This window comes from Wyeomyia smithii, chromosome 3, assembly GCF_029784165.1.
Source record: "Wyeomyia smithii strain HCP4-BCI-WySm-NY-G18 chromosome 3, ASM2978416v1, whole genome shotgun sequence".
Taxonomy (NCBI): Eukaryota; Metazoa; Arthropoda; class Insecta; order Diptera; family Culicidae; genus Wyeomyia; species Wyeomyia smithii.
Window position 1 is genome coordinate 26,613,542 of NC_073696.1, and position 17,517 is coordinate 26,631,058.

Here is a 17,517-nt window from a genome sequence, read left to right on the forward strand (position 1 = left end):
TTTGGGTAGAATTTGGATTGGATTTGGATTAGACTTGGTTTTGATTTGGATTGGATTCGGATTGGATTTGGATTGAATTTGGATTGGAATTGGATTGGATTCGGATTGGATTTTAATTTGGCTGGGTTTGAATTTGGATTGGATTTGAATTGGATTTGGAATGGATTTGTATTGGATATGGATTGGATTTGGATTGGATTTTGATTGGATTTTGATTGGATTTTGATTGGATTTGGATTGGATTTGGATTGGATTTGGATTGGATTTGGATCGTATTTGGATTGGATTTGGCTTGTATTTGGATTGGATTTGGATTGTATTTGGATTGTATTTGGATTGGATTTGGATTGGATTTGGATTGGATTTGCATTGGATTTGGATTTGATTCGGATAGGATCTGGATTGGATCTGGATTGGATTTAGATTAAATTTGGATTAGTTTTAGGTTGGATTTGGATTGGATTTGAATTAGATTTGGATTTGGATTGGATTTGGATTGGATTTGGATTGGATTTGGATTGGATTTGGATTGGATTTGGATTGGATTTGGATTAGATTTGGATTGGATTTAGATTGGATTTGGATTAGATTTGGATTGGATGTAGATTATATTTGGATTGGATTTGGATAGGATTTGGATTGGATTGGCTTTGGATTGGATTTGGATTGGATTTGGATTGGATTTGCATTGGATATGGATTGGATATGGATTGGATTTGGATTGGATTTGATTTGGATTTTATTTGGATTTGATTTGGATTTGATTTGGATTGGATTTGGATTAGATTTGGATTGGATTAGGATTGGATTTAGATTGGATTTGGATTGAATTTGTATTGGATTGGCTTTGGATTGGATTTGGATTGGATTGGATTCGGATTGGATTTGGATTGGTTTGGATTTGGATTGGATTTGGATTGGATTATAATTGGATTTGAATTTGGATTGGATTTGGATTGGATTTGATTGGATTTGGATTGGACTTGGATTGGTTTTGATTGGATTTGGATTTTGATTGGATTGTAATTTGGATTGGATTTGGGTAGAATTTGGATTGGATTTGGGTTGGATTCGGATTGGATTTGGATTGAATTTGGATTGGAATTGGATTGGATTCGGAGTGGATTTTGATTTTGATTGCATTTGAATTTCGATTGGATTTGAATTGGATTTAAGTAGGATTTGGATTGGATTTGGGTTGGATTCGGATTGGATTAGGATTGGAGTTGGTTTTGATTTGAATTTGTTCTGGATTTGATTTGATTAGGATTGGATTTGCATTGGATTTGAATTGGGTTCATTCGGGATTTGGAGTAAATTTGTGTTGGACTTGGATTGGATTTGGATTAAATTTGGATTGGATTTTCACTGGATTTGTGCTGGATTAGTGTTGAATTTAAATTCTATGTTGGTGGGATGGGTTGGTTGGATTAAGAGTGGATTTGTATTGTATGTATTCGGATTGAATTTTGATAGAATTTAGATAGAGATTGAACTAGTTTTGGATTGGATTTGGATTCAATTTTGATTGGATTTTAATTGAACTTGGATTGAATTTCGACTGGATTTTAATTGGATTAGGATTTGATTTGAATTAAATTTGGATTAGCTTTTAATTGATCTTGGATACGAATGGTTTTGGATAGGGTTTGTTTTGGAACAGGATTAGAGTTGTATCGGGTTTAGATTGGATTTAGATTGAATTTGAATTGTATTTGGATTGAATTTGCATTAAATTGGAATTCGATTGTAATGAAGTGAATTTGAATTGGGTTTATGTTACACATGTATTGGATACATTTTCGATTTGGATAAGATTTAAGTTTGATTTGTATGTGAATTCGGATTAGAATGGATTGAATGAATAAGAAAACTTGTTCACAGTTGGATATACGGATTTAAAGTCAAGTCAATTAGGTTTCTGTTAGTCTTTTTGCTTGAGAATTCGCTCAACCATGTTATTACACTCGCCAGCAGAGTAAAAAAGTGAGTTTCGAATTAATCATCTCCGGCTATAAGCCTACTTGCTGATTACTTTTGACCATGGGCTGGGCCAGATTTGCAATAGTCCACATATCTAGTTATCCGGAAAGAGGTTAATTTATAGTTCACACCCCGTAGCATGCGAACTGGCATAAATCATGGCCTACTACTGGTATGTGCAAGAAAAAAAAAGAATAGCGAACTTACCTCGATCGGTTGCAATGATCGGAAATTCGTACGAATTGCGCGTCTCGAAGTCCAACTCGGACGCGATGCACACTTCGCCGGTGCTGGAGCGTATCTCGAACTCGGTGATCTTCTTGTAGCCCTCGCCGAGGGTGTAATTTACCATCGCATTGACGCCACAGTCCGGATCGGTAGCGGATACCTGCAATTAACCACACACGGGGGAGAAAGAGAGAGAGAGACAGAGATTAAAAAAGCGGAAATATTAGTAATGGTTTAATCTTTGATTCGGCTTGTTTTTTTTCTCTCTCTCTCACTGTTAATAATAACAGTCGAGTGTGCTTTTGCGATGCGAGTGTTCGTCATCATCGCCATCGTCACTAACCACTACCAGCAAACTCTTACTCAAACGCTCGGAGTAAGAATAGAGATGGTGTTAATGCGTAACTCAAACAGTAACCATAACGATCATTCCGGAGAGATCTGTTTCAGACTACTAGGATTGAAAGATTGAGACGCAATTTTGCTTCAAATGAGGCGGCCACGATTCTTCAAATCATTGCTACTACTTTGATCTTTGCCGCTGCTAATACGTAATTAAATTAATAACATCTATTTCATTGCTCCATCGCTGGTTGAAAGTTTTTCGTCTATAATGGATCAGTCAGGTGCGGGTTGGCGTTTTTTTGTTTTTAAAGTTTGTTCAGTCATGACGCAGTTCGCAGAAGAAAGATAGGCTATTTCCCCTGTAAAGTGCAATTTAACTCTTTTTTCTCGAACGATCAGCTTCCTGTATTGAATCGCGTTCGTATATCGCGCCCCGTTTTACCAGAAACATCGATTATGAACACCAAGGCAACAAAAACGCAGCCTACTGCGGGGCGAAGCGACCCATTGAAATTTATTGAAATTGATCGTAACTGATTTAAAAAGCAGACACCCCGCAGACAATTTCGGCATAATTAGAACAATATTCATATCCGATTATGAGCGCAGCTACCGGTGCGTAAACATGAGCGCGCGATACCTGAGCCGGGTGCGGTGGCAGTAATTCGCCAAAACGATGATGATCGACTGATGGATGGATGAATGAATGGACGGTTCGGAACAACACATGCAAATTTGGCCTGAAGGAATTGATCGCAAACTCATCGGCTTCTGGTGATGATCGCACGTTCGTTCGCAGGTCCTGTCGGTTCACCCAAAAGAAAGATGGTAGACGAAGCAGTGGGCCAGGCAAGGCAAGGGAAAGAAGACACGATGATACCTTCCGTTCTGGGGAATAAAACGGCGATGAAAATTTTAACGGTTTGCTTTCGGGGCCGTTCCGATTTTTTTTTCGGTGTGCCACCATGGTTATAGTGTTTGCTGCGAACGTAGCAGGCGATGGACGGGTGCATAAAATTACTTTGTTTTCTTTTTGCTTCTTTTACGAAAATTTGTTCCCTCGTCCCCCATGGTCATAAGACTCAGATGCAGAAACTGGCCGGGCAAGGTGTGCAAAGAATCTTTCGTCGTTAGAGTTTACACCATTCATCGGGGGTCAGAGTAGTTTTCAAACGTAACTACCGGGATTTCGAGGGCTGCAGGGCAACGTAGCCTTCTAAGGTTAGTAATTTGATGCACAGAAGATGCACTTTGGACAGTTGCTAGGGGGCAAATATGTGACTGATTGAAAGAAGTTTGATATGTTTTAATATGTTTTGGTTTCCTTTATGATTTTATCTTTTGATTCACATTTTATTCAGATCAAAAATTTTTTTAATAATTTTGATATTTTTGATTCGGTAGATATTCCTGAATTTTTTGTGTCATTTTTGACATTTTTATCATGTTTTATAATTTTCGACGAATTTCCAAAAAAATGTTTGAGCTAGTTTTCGTTTTTGGTTCAGTTGCAGTTTGATTGAGTGAATATGTCTGTCTCAGTTTGAAATCATTTTTCTTTTATTTGAGGGTTTTATCTTAATGGTGTTTCTACAAAAAATGTACACAAAATATCACCAATAAAGAAGCCTTAAGTCCCAGATGGCAATGACCTCCACAAGAAGCTGAGAATGGCGAAACTTCAATTGCTGCACATGACAAATATCACCGAAAAAAATATTGATATAGCTCTGTGTACGATTGCTCTGCCCACGGCAGACAAAGTACGCATAAAAACATATTAACGACAAGAGGCATCACGCATATTCGAATGTGTGCAGCCTCAGTGCCAGCAAGCAACCAAGCAAGCAAGCACAAACCTGGCAGATCGATGCTGTTGAATGTCCCACCCACAACGGAATCGTCGGAAACCCGTGCGGTGCAGAACAACACCCAGCTAAAAACGGACATAAACATTTCCTCGGCAACATAGTTCTTAATGTTGAAACATAAAAATTCAATTAATAAAAGAATGAAGAAAATAAGCGTAAGAATGCTGAATGGTATTTCACCCGGTTTCCTTTCCTGCTTTTTACGGTCTCTGCCTGTCTCTATCTCCTTTGCACAGTGGTGCAGGCTTGCTTCGATGGCTGCTAAACCGTCTAGTGGTAGAAAATCCAAAACTGGCAACCTGCACTCACTGTCCTTATAGAAACTGTGGATGGCGGCTGTGGGTGTTAGGAAGGTGGGAATCACTCTGGACTGAACTACGCGGCACACTCTGAGTGAGGTTCACGCAATCGCAGATTCACGATGCGGCCGATATTTTCACACTCCCCTCTTTGTGTCCACTCCACGTCCTCCATGATCGGAGTCTGCGGTCGCCTTTCTCACAGTACGCCTGCTGAGTCGGCTGAGAACCAGTTGGGAGTTCGCTAGCGCGGGTCCCTTCTGCCTGGTTTCGACGGTGACGCTGAGATTGTGATGATTGTATAACCCCTTCGGAGTAACCAACCAACGGAGCGAAGAAGGTTCAGGACCCGTTCAGGAAGAGGTGGAACCGGCAGTAGCCAGTCTGCGCGAAAACCGGCAGCAAGTCAATTGATTTATGGATTTCAGTTTTAATCTGCGGCGTTGAATTTAAATGATAAAAACCCATGCACCTGATTTGATTAAGAAGCGATAGGCCAGGCCAATCGTCGCCTGCTTGGTCGTCGTGAAACAGCTCATACCAGAAAGAGAGGGAGCGATAGAGCGCGGGCATACGATCGAGTGTGAAAGTGGCAATCGGATTGGGGAATAAAAAATCACATGTCCGCTACGAACACGGTCCTGCGGCTGTGTAGAAAGTCGAAGATCATTCGCACCGTTGTTGGAGGAAATGTAATTTAAGTAATATTTTTCACCCATTGGCGGGCAGTTTTTTTGTTATTATCGTTTCGACAGTTTCTTCTCCATTCCTGAGGCAGCTTGGCAGCAGTCGCGCGGTTGACTCATGCAATGCAAAAATACGCACATGAGCGCATATGTGCGCGATTGTCCCGGGCTTGTGCCGCCCGAACTAATGGTGGCCATTTCTTTTCCCCCAGTAAGAAGATGGGGACGTTTTTTTTTCGGTCAGATTTGCGACGTGTTTTCGATTATCTCTGGTAGGGCTAGTGGAGTGAGCGTCACGTTTGGGGCGATAAATTTCCTGTCCACGCGGCAGATAGTCACCGGCCGATTTCATCTTCCACCCCAAAAGGAACAACGTTGCGAGAAGGTGTTATCAGCGGATGGCATCGAGTGATGAAAAATTGCACGAAAGTCCTACCGGTAAGTCGGCCCCCACCAGGAACGGTCGCGAACAGCAGATGGTGAAAATGATCAAATGGGATGTCATTTTGTGGAGCGTGGAAATTACCGACAACAGTCTTGGGAAAAGCGCAGGCTGACGAAGTTCACCATCCAAACATAGAAAATCATTGGGTGCGTAGAACAGTTAGCGATCATCCCTAATTAATTGTAGGGGTTGCTTTCAATTACCTCCAATTCTTTCAGGTAGTGAGGGAATAAAACCAACTCAATTAGAGATGAGTTTCTAATATTTTTTCTTGTTTTTCTTTCACTTAGTTTTTAAGCTCTGCAAACTTTTCTGTGGGATTTGGCTTGTTTAACTCGTTTTAATCAAATTCGCCAATTCTCTTGTCTGCTTGAACGTTAAAATTCATTATCATGAACAGAAAAATCATTTAGAGTGTAAGCGTGTTGAAAAGTGATTCAACGTTATGCAATTAGAATTTGAGTGTTTCCTAAGCTTGTTGAAGAGAAAGCTAAGAGTTTCCTAATCTGTGAGCAATTTAGCATCGCGATGATCAAAAGCCTCCGAAATCTATCTAATTTGCTGTAAGCTGTTGGAGAGATTTCTTAAGATTTCGTTTTTCTTGGATGTAACAGCCTTGGTCCAAGTCACCAAGAACTTTCTCGACACAATCGATCGCTTTGGCGCTATTACTAAAACGAATTATAAAATATTTCCCGAGGAATCCGAGAAGATATTTCTGTTCCTGGAATCCAGAAATCCAGGAATGCCGGAAACCATTTCCAAAGTGTGTTTAATATAAGTTACTAGTTTAGGAGCCTGCCTTGCATCCGTTAAAAAAATGTACTTTATCCTAAAGGTGCGCTGGAATAGGTATGCGCTTAACAAGTGTCAAGCCTTTCTATAGAAGACTTCGTTAAAGTTGTCTCAAAGGGCTGACTTGCTCAACGACTTCATTTTCTCTAGAACAAAATTTGGGACTTAATTCGAACACATCTTGGATACAAATTATAAATCGCTATTTTTTCCTGATGAGAGGCTCAATTACAAAAATAAAATATGGGTCATTATTCTGACAAGTAGGTTTAAATCCCTACGAATGATAAGTGCTAATTGCGAAAGCAAACAAATCCTAACAATTAAAATTACAAATTTCTAACAGTGATGAGAAGTCACCATTTGTGATTGAACACACATACTCATTATTTACTAATATTTATCATAAATACTTAAGCTACTAACAAATCCCCCTCTTAAAAAAAAAAAAAATATGGGTCATTCCATACGAAGTGTACATGCCACTTGGACACGACCACCACAAATTAAGCCCAAAGTTAGGGAAATTATTCATCTACTGTCTCTTTGGAACAATCCCAATTTTGGTGTCGAATGGAATATCCCCCGCTCTGTAGAACCCCCCTCTTTATTGCAAAGTCACGCAATTTTTGTTAAAAATCTCTTTTTTTCTTACAATTCATAGACGTAAGGGGCCATCCACATACCACGTGGACAGCTTTGGGGGGGGGGATTTAGAATTTTTATGGACAGTTGTCTACGGAGGGGGAAGGGGGGGGGGTCAAAATCGTTAAAAATCTGTCCACGTGGTATGTGGATGGCCCCTAAGATGTCCGAAAAATACTGAAAGATGATTTTTAAAGAAAACAAAACAAAGAAACCAGAAAAAATATAACTTTTGATCGGAAGTGTTGCCAGATAAATTGTTTTTGTATTTGAAAATTAAATTTACATATTTGGCAAATGCAGCCATTCTTATTTTAAATTTGATAATTTCATCGTGTTCCTTGGAAAATTTCACTTAAGAAACTAATATCATCCCGAGGTAATATGAGCCAATCTCGAGATATAACATTTTTACGAAAATAGTTGTAAATTTCGTAATTTTTTTTTTAAACACCCGAAAAATAGTGATAGGAGAATTTTGAAGAAAATAAACCAAGGAATTCAGAAAAAATAGAGTAAGGTCGTTTTTTACGCGGTTTTTTTACACGGGTTGCTTTCCTCCATTACTCAAAAACGGTACAAGATATCGACCTCATTTCAATCACGTTTTCCGTTTTAAGCCACGGGTGATCATTTATCAGTTTTCAAAAAAATCACAATTTTCTGTGTAAATACTCAAAATTTAAAATATTGAATTTTGGTCTCTAGATTGGCCACTATCATGGTCATACGTGGTTTTAACGTTTTAGGAAGGTTTTCTTTGTTATATTTGCAACTCAAAAAAGTCGTTTTATACGCGGGCCCATACAAACTTGGAACGCATCCCCCGCGTAAAAAACGACCTAAGTGCATTGTTTTTGACCAGAAGTGTTGCCAGATAGTTTATTTTTGAATTTGAAAACTAAATTTGCATTTTTCGGCCAATGCAGCCAATAATTCTCCCAACTTTTAACAAAATCTGTGATGGTCGTGTCCAAGTTTGTGCTTTTTCGTGGTCATTTCTTATGGAATGACCCATATAGTGTGCATCGCTAGACAAATCTTGTTCCAATCTTTCTTGCGGCATATAAATCCCGTGACGAAAAAACTGCTCGCTTTTGACGCTATATATGAATTCATCCTATTCTTGGTCTCTTCGTCGGAACGGAAGTATTTGTCAGCCAGGCCATGCCATGCCAGTCAGTAATCGGCAGAGATGGTAATCGGACAGAGCGGTGTCTGGAAAATACAGCAAGCGTGATGAGACGACCCGTTTCAGTGTTTTCAGATACGTTTGAAAACGATAGCAATATGTGATCAAGCGTTGTCGTGTAGAAAAATTACTTTGTCGCCTCTTTTCTAGCAATGACTAAAATGTATCTCTTGTCGGCATGGAGCTCTTTTCAGGGTTTCAACTCCAATTCTGCACCCATGATTTTTTTTCATAGCTTAGAAAGCTCCCTGTATCCTCTACACTAAAATCACAATTTTCGTATTGTTAAAACCAGGGTAAAAAATGTACCAAGCGATGACAGTTTTTTGATGACGAATTATTTTTTTTGTCATTCACCTCATTTCCATGTCGATGATGGCATGTATGGTTGTATATAACGGTATTCGGTATGCGATAAACACATCAACACAGTCGCTCTATTATCGAGTTTGCTTTTCTTTGCACAAAGGCTGACGGTAAGATGCCGAGCAGTCTGTATTTTACTCCTTACGCTTATTTTTCACAGTCTTTTATAACAGCCGTCTCACAACGTACGTTATGGGCTAATAAAGAAAGGGAAAAACTTCTCCGGTGGATTTGAGCTGTTACCGAAACGCGCAGGAGAGCTTCGTAGCCGCAAGGATACACAGTCCGCTTTGACAAGCGAGTGGTTATAAGTTCGAATCTTAGTAGAACCAAGACGTTCGTTGGCAAAGGAAGTATGGGTTTATCCTCAGGCTCTTCCACAGAAAACTTCCCTTCAGACTTAATAACCACTGGCCTAAAGCTTCGATAATATCATAGACATGTACCATGTTTGTCGTTCTCCTCAGTATGTGAAAAGAGAGGAGAAAAAATCCACCGCGCACTTCCCTTCCAGTATGTGCCTGGGTGTAGCAAATGCTTTCACCACACTGCTTCTTTCTCACTCCAAAGTGTCTCAACCAGCTTACAGAGAGACAAACACACTTCCAGCTCACCCCACATCTGATGTGTCCACTGGCGAGTAGTCCGGAAGGTGAAAAAAAACCTACCGGGCAAAAATGTAGTCCTCGTGTAGCTACAAACGAATTCCACCAGTGTAAATTCGACCGGCACGAGCGGCACGAGCAACGCAGTTTATTTTTTTCCTCCCAATCTCTTTTACTCTTCTGCCATGCTCAAGAAACCAACTGTGAAACGCACCGCAGATAGCTCTGCAGTGTAATTATTGTGCGTGATGTCCACACGTGTGAGAAAGTACACCATAGTTCATTGTCTCGCAAGAGAGAGATTTTAGATTTCACCGCAGTGCGTTCAGGTAGCCCAACAGATGAAAATCGTTTGTCGCTCTCTTCTAGCATGAGCGTATTGATTTGCTCTTTAGTGTGACGGCAGTTGTCTCCGCAGTGCAAGATGTTCTCCTGCACTCTAGAGGTTTACTGAGGAGAAAAGACAAGCATGACCTGTAGCACGTTATACGCTGTCAGCACTCTAACTAGGGTTTGCAATCCCGGGAACGATTTCCCGGGAAATGGCATTGACTTATTTTGAGTCGTATTGAACTGATTATTTAGTATTCTATCGTTCCCTTCCGGTTTGTCTCGGTCACAGAAAACCACCGAACGGCGTAATAACGAAATAACGTAGTTGATTAACCAAAATTTTTCCTCGGAATCTTACGTTCTAATCAATAGTGATATAAACTCCAAAGGGTTTGTTGTTCTGTCAATGAAAACTAGATTTGAGACGCAGTTTATTTGAAAAAAACCACAATGGTATAGCACATATATTTAAATAAAAAAAAACGAAAAGGTTTGCTACCGCTCAAGTAAACAGTAAATATTTACTGTAGTGTAAAAAATATTTTGCCTAAAAAGTTCGTACCGAATATAGCAATGCCTGCCTAACACTCAGTTTCTCTTCAACAAACTGGAAGAATTGGACACTAGTTTTCAATTAAGTGTAGCAAAAGCTGTAATCGGGAATTTGAAAGTATTCTAGAAATCGAACAGCGGTGATTCAGCAGACTTGAGCAAAGTTTTACAGAAAGAAATAACATTTTTGAACTTAACGGAAAATTGTCAGCGGATCTGAAGCGATTGTTGGACGACATGTAGACCCCTAGTTCTCCTCGTCTGCAAATATATGCTACAAAATCGATCACGAATTATTGATGTTAACTGTTTTTCATGCGAATTGAGAATGGAATTTTAAACAATTTTTCGTTACTTTCTACTGATAAACTTAATTTAAAATCTAATTTTGCTAAAAAATTGTCCGTTCCCGATTCCCGGGGGTGCATACAAAAAAAAAAAACGCTTTGTTTGTGTAGTGCTGATACGAACGTCTGTATAGTAACCGCTTCTTTTTTCTTCTACATTCGCTATTTCGAAGACATCTTCCAAATAATGCCGAATCGACACACGCAGTACATTTTTCGTTTCCTTTGAAGATGCTGTTTTGTCAATACGTTCCCATTGCTGTTACCCGACTGCTAGTGCGGATAGCTATCTCACACGCTGTGAAGCAACAGTACTCTCAGTACTCTCAGAAGACAGTAAAAAGGGCTATAATTTTGGAAAACCTTTTTGCTGCAATCGCTATTTTCTCGATAGGTTCAAATACTACAGGCTTAGGAAAATAACTAATAAAAAATATTAATATTATCCTGCTATCTGCACTACCTTTGAATCACCATTTTGGATTCTATACTTACAACTTTTATTTTTCCTAAATCATGGAAGATGGTTGAAATCATAACTATTGAAAAGACTGTTGGACTTGATTTTCTCATTCAGTTACTAGTCTAATCAAGTCTTATTTTTGTGATAGAACTCATGCTGTGAATTTCAACGGTGTGTTATCCTGTCATAAACTAGTTCATTCTGGTGTTTCGCAGGGGTCCGTGCTGGGGCCGCTACTTTTTGGTCTTTTTTAATGATTTAGTAGCAGTATTAAAATATTGTTGAATCCACCTCTATGCAAACGACGTTCAATTTATTTTGGTACTCCTAATAACTCGCTCTCTTTCACTTTTTTATGATTTTGTCGTTTCTAGCGCTACTTACAAAAACAAATTTTAGGGGGCCCATTTTCACAGTTCTACAAATATAGAATTTGCACTATTCTACACGGTGACAAAAAAGTCCGGTCACACTTTCTTGGGGTCGCCTGTAGCCTACACGTTGCATCTCTCTGGTGCCATCTATATGTCAAATGAAAGGGTTAACTTTGCTGCCAAAAGTGGCAGAGTTTCGTTTCTGTGCAGTTTGTTTACATTGAGTTGTGAGCCATGGCAGAGTTAAGAGCAGCTGTTATCGCTGAATATGTGAGAGGGTACAAACCCGGACACAAATTCAAACACCTCAAACCGCTCGGAATCAACCGGAAATTCGTGTACCGGACCATAAATCGGTACCTAGAGATCGGAGGCACCGAGGACAAGGCACGATCTGGACGACCAAGGTCTGTGAGAACTCCAAGGCTGAAAAAGATTATACGAGACCGGATTCGCCGGAATCCCGCCCAATCTGCACGGAAGCTGGCCAGGAACCTTAAAATGAACCGAGAATCAATCCGCCTGCTTCTGCGCAAGGATTTAAAACTTACACCGTACAAAAAAAAGGTGGTTCATGGGGTTACCAAAGCTACAAAGGACAAGAGGTACCAACGGTCGCGGGAGTTGCTCGGTTGGCGCGCAGATGACGAGATTATTTTTTCGGTCGAGAAGCTGTTCGTTTTGGAGCAAACAGTCAATCGCCAAAATGATCGAGTTTGGAGTGTGAGCCTCCAGCAAGCTCCTGCGGACAAGCTGAACGTTTCCCGGTTCCAAAATAAGACGTGGAGCCATTTGCAAGAGAGGTTTTTCGCTCCCATGCACTTTTCGTGTTCCTTATGGGTCCCATAACAACTGTGTAACTTTTCAGATCGATCGATGAAACGCCCGTGTGGGAATACATGATGTCGAAGCTGAACGACTATAAAATAACAAATTTGGAGCAATTCAAGCGAGTTCTCACGAATATCTGGGACGAGATGCCAATGGAGCACGTGCGCGCCGCTTGCGACGACTTTCCGAGACGTCTGAAGCTGGTTCGATCAGAGAAATGTGGTGTAATTCCGAGATATCGTCTGTGAAGTATCTTAATGAGTTACTGAATAAAGCTATGAAAGCCAGATTCAGATTTTCTTCTTATTCTTTGAAATATTGAGATTTTCCTGTGTGACCGGACTTTTTTGTCACTCTGTATTTCGAATAAAAGCAACTGAAAACCGTGCTCCTTATTTTCAGAGATAATACTTTTCCATAACACACGTAAAGTTGGTTAATTGTGTATCATTCATCTTATTATTACAGTCAATCGCTGTTCGCTAGAGGCATAGTTTAATGGAATAATTTGTCGAATAAAAACAAAAAAAATTTTTTTACTTGTGACCTGACGAAGCCGTTAGACACCCTATTTATTAAATTTGTTGATTCCGATCACGTAAAATCTCAAATTCGCATAGCAAAAAAATGTGTAAATTCTAAAATCTGCATCAAAAGAAAGTAACTTTGGTGTGGAGTCTCAGTTATCATCATTGAGTTGATATAGAGACGAAATCGCAAAGAAAACAAACGAAGTAAACAATAAATTTGGAACAGCATTTTCAACAAACCTGAGTGGAAATGAAGGCCAATTCAAATCGGTCTCAACTCAAATCAGGAAATTAAACAATTTAGTGCGCAAGTGAAGTAGATCACACACACACTTGTACATGACCCCAACAGCACAGCGGTCTAAGACGAATAATCAGAGAATAAATTTCACTTTCGCTCATAAAAGTGAATTCCGATGTTTCGCACTTTACTCCACTAACAAAAACCTCTTTCCTGTAACCTTTGAGGAGATGCAGAAGTTAACACGTCCTTCAAACAGCAAAGGTTACACTTTCCCTCCCATCTTCCCACGAGATTGCAAGTACGTAGCCGGCATCGTTATCAACCCTTTATTGTATTGAGTCACTGAAACTTGTTCAATGAGAATGTTCAGTCGCTTCCAACCCAATTCAGTGGATTCACTGTGCAATTTTACTGATTCGGACCAATCACAGAGTAGCAGCTATTGATATGTGAAGTCAGTCAAGTTTTAAATAGATATTTAACACTCTGAGTGCCATCAAGACGCTGAAGCAGATGTTGGTTTTTTTACTCTGAAGGTTAATTGATTCGGAAAATTCAACCGGTATATTGATAGTATGAACAAAAAACACTAATGCACACAAATTCCAGTAAAACTAAGAACCCTTAATTTGAATGATAAATTAATGATAGCTCAAGTACTCAGCCGCTGTACTTATTTGAACCGTTTCATGGAGAAGAGCAAAACCAATCCGCCGACAATCATCATCGCGTCTTGCATCGCATCTCAGCACCTAGTGTGGCAGCAGGCGGACGAAAAATTACACACGCAGTCAAATTTATCCGCGTAAGCTCTGGTCTCTCAGTCTGCTTGGGGGGAGCTTCAAATATGGGGGGGGGGGGGGATGGTCGTTCTCGAGGTACTCAACAAGGCAGCGAAATCGGGGCTGAAAGCACGCAGCGGAAGCAATCTTTATGGCGTGTCGATGCTCATAAATTCGAAATGAATTGATTAAATCTCACACCGGGAAGAATTGGTGCAGTGTAAATTGATACGTGTTCTATTCGTTCTATTCTGGTGGACGATGTTTCCTATTTCTGAAGAATAGGAAAGTAAATACTTTTCGGTTTCCTGTTACCGCCATTCGTTGATTCATTTTTAAAGGTTATCGTAAAAATAGACTCGATACATGTCCACTTGCGGTCTTGCCTCTTAGTAGCCTCTTAGTAGGCATGGTACTTTTCGACACACTTTTCAACCAATCCCCAATGCCGCAGTGAGTGCAACTCAGGTTCACGGTTTAGCTGTCGTTAAAAAAGTTTTTTTCGCTGAAGTGAAAAAAAAACTATTGAATATCCCACCTCGATTTCGGTCGCAGCCGGGGTCGAGAGCTGAATATGTACGGGAAATTTTTCCGCCAGTCAAGCACACATCGCCAGTCGTAATAAATCTTCCTTTCAGTATGAATGTCGAAATAAGTTTAATTAAAAAAACGTCTTGATATTCTGCTTTGCGCTGCTGCTTCACTGCTGCTGCTGTTACTGCTTTCTTCTCCCGGCGGCGTTGAGTGCGCGGGCATTTGGGTCACAGCGGCCGGCGGTATGTTCTCCGGATCAGCCTGACCCGGCCGCGCGACCAGCCGAAATCGAACCGCTGGCTGCTGTTGACTGGTGGATTCGGTCTGTTAGATTCTTTGCTGCGCTGCGCTGGCCCCGTTTTTTCCGCCTCGTTTTCCTCCGATTATTCTTCCAATTTTTTCCCGTGGATATGCTTCTGGTTAGCCTTCCTTTTCGTCGTCATCTCGCAACCAACAACAACGGAGGTCTTCAGGTCGGAAGCTAAGGCGTCATGCACGACAGCCGGCCAACAACAGATGATGGGGAAGCTGGTGATGATCGAGAAATGCTGCAAGAAAGAAGTCGCCAGCTCTCCAGGGGCAGCCGTGAAGCGTTTTGCTTTGCCCGTGGTTCTGTAGGTATGTACTGTGCAACTTTGTATCTCGGCCCTCTCGGGTGAAAAGAGCAGTAGGCGAGGCGCGGTCATTCCAGTCTTTGTTTGTCAAAAAGCTTCACTGGAAAGTGAAGCGTTCACAAAACTTGATAAAGGGAGTCAAGCAAGCCTAAGCTGATTCCAATATTTTCACATAATGCAATCAATAATTGCTCTTATATTAGCTCCAGAAAATGATTTCGGTTTCATTAGACATCCCAACAGAAGAATTTGAAAAAAAAACTATGCAAAATAACTCGTGCATTTATCCCAGTCCAATTTTGTTCTATTCTCAGTATCAAGCCAATCACATTTCAAGTTTTGGTTTGTCTAATCTCATTCTAGTTTAAGTTTCTGTTTATTCTCATTCTTACTTTAGTTTCATCATAAACTCTGCTCAATATCAGCTCACTTTTCTATCTCAGTCTCATCACAGTTTTATCTCTTGATTTCTTTGCTCGGTCTTCTAGTATTGTTCTCATTTTATTCTTGCTTCGAACTTGTCTCATATCTTATCAATCTCGGTGTTGAGTCAAATTTCAGGATAAATTGAGTTTATTTGTATCCTGTCATATTTTTCTGTTACATTACTCTGAGCTTTGTTTTGTTAGAAGTTCAGTTTTTGCTTGACTTATCCTCAATTTAGTTTTGATAAACTTTGCTGGACTGTATATTCAGGCAAAAAAGGAACGAGAAAAGGGCCACACGAAAATCACTGGCCATCGGTAACTTTCTCTCGATAAGACATGCTACCGGTACTCGAGATTCAGTCAGATTTCCCAGCTAGTGCGGCATCAATTAGCACTCTAGCGTTTCGATTCGACTGGGTAAAATTTCTTTTACACGTCCAATCAAACACGGTTTGCTACGGATCAATAGAAGGGAGGTAAACATTTTCACATTTTCACGATCTCGGCTTTAAAAGGTTTCGCGCTTCGTATAGGAGTTACATGTCTGCTAGTTAGGTTTGCTTTTCGAACTTTTTTATTGCGTTGAAAAGAAAAACTTTCCTAAATTTAGTAGTCTTATGTCAAACGCTACTTTGCCCGCCGATGGTTTCTTTGTGTTCAAGAACTAGCATTAGACCTCATTCGGAAACAGACATCCAGTGATCCAAGTCGGCCAGGCGGAATGGCAGCTCTGAAAAAAGTGCCAATCTAGCTGAAGCTTCGCCAGTTTCCCATTCGTCAGCGCTGGCCCTGGGGAGTGTGGTGTCATGAAAGCTTTTTCCTCCGCTTCATTTGAGTATTAAATTTTTTTTTATTGCCCCCGTAGCCTACTATCTAGCGCGCAATGGTAGCTTGATTATGTTTTATGCTGATTCGGACAAAACTCTCGGACTACTCCGTTACCTCCGCAATCCAACACCAGCTGTTGTAGATTCCATCATCATCATCATCATCATCATCATCATCACCATAATCATTACCATTAGAAGCAACTGGATTTCGCGAGAAGCAAAAAAAAAAACACAGAAGAACTTACCCCAGAAGCAATAATCGTAAAAAGTAATCATTATCCCCGGATCGAGGCTCGATCGCGGGAACTTTGCCCCGTTGAAGTTGGCATCCAGATAGCAAAGAAAGAAAGAAAAATTCGACCTATCTTAGTGCGCTTTGTTTGTTTTGCCCCGGCGATGTTAAATAAATCATTTTACTACCGCACATTATAGTAAAGGCAAAAAGATTCATCATCATTCAGAAAGCGCTACAATTTAAGCCGCCATCAAAGAAAACCAAGCGAGAGAGAGTCAGAAAGAGAGGGAGACGATTCGGAGGTGTTGATGGCTGAGCGTTAAAGCACCGCATTGTGGTGCGAACAAGTGGAACAATAACGAAACAACTTAAAAACTGTTCGTGTATGTGTGCAAGTGTTGTCTAATTTGGGATCGCAGAAAGGTCTTAAAATGCTACAGCACACACTTCTCTACTAATGATGGTGGCGCTGCAATTGTGTGCAAGATGGCTTCACTTTTATATATTACCTATGCTTTAAAGCGCTGCTACAAAAAAGGCTAGAGTTGCATTATTAAAACATAATTATGCTGGCAATGCGAATCATCAATCATTTCACACTGACGAAAAACGAAACGGCCACGATCGAGGTAAGACAGACAAAGAGAGAGAGCGAGAGAGAGAGAGAGAGAGAGAGAGAGAGAGAGAGAGAGAGAGAGAGAGAGAGAGAGAGAGAGAGAGAGAGAGAGAGAGAGAGAGAGAGAGAGAGAGAGAGAGAGAGAGAGAGAGAGAGAGAGAGAGAGAGGAAAAAACGCTTGTCTGTTGCTGAGCGATTTCTGGCACTTAAAATCGAAGCCTGCTGCAATCGTGCTGCAAAGACTAGAACCAGTGTCAGTTCATACCTGAGCCTACATAAATATAGGCAAATAGCGGACTCCATGTTTGCACGCTAATGGCAGTATGTTGGGCGCGATCTAGCTA

General features: G+C 40.5%; 1 protein-coding gene across 1 annotated transcript in view; it reads right to left on the minus strand.

Annotated features, from left to right (window-relative positions):
- LOC129731069 (protein dachsous) overlaps positions 1–17,517 on the minus strand; it is a 254,490-nt gene that overhangs the window by 22,397 nt on the left and 214,576 nt on the right. Inside the window, exon 3 of the mRNA XM_055690810.1 lies at positions 2,191–2,371. Within this exon, the coding sequence (XP_055546785.1) occupies positions 2,191–2,371 (181 nt within the window). The remainder of the gene's footprint in view (positions 1–2,190; positions 2,372–17,517) is intronic.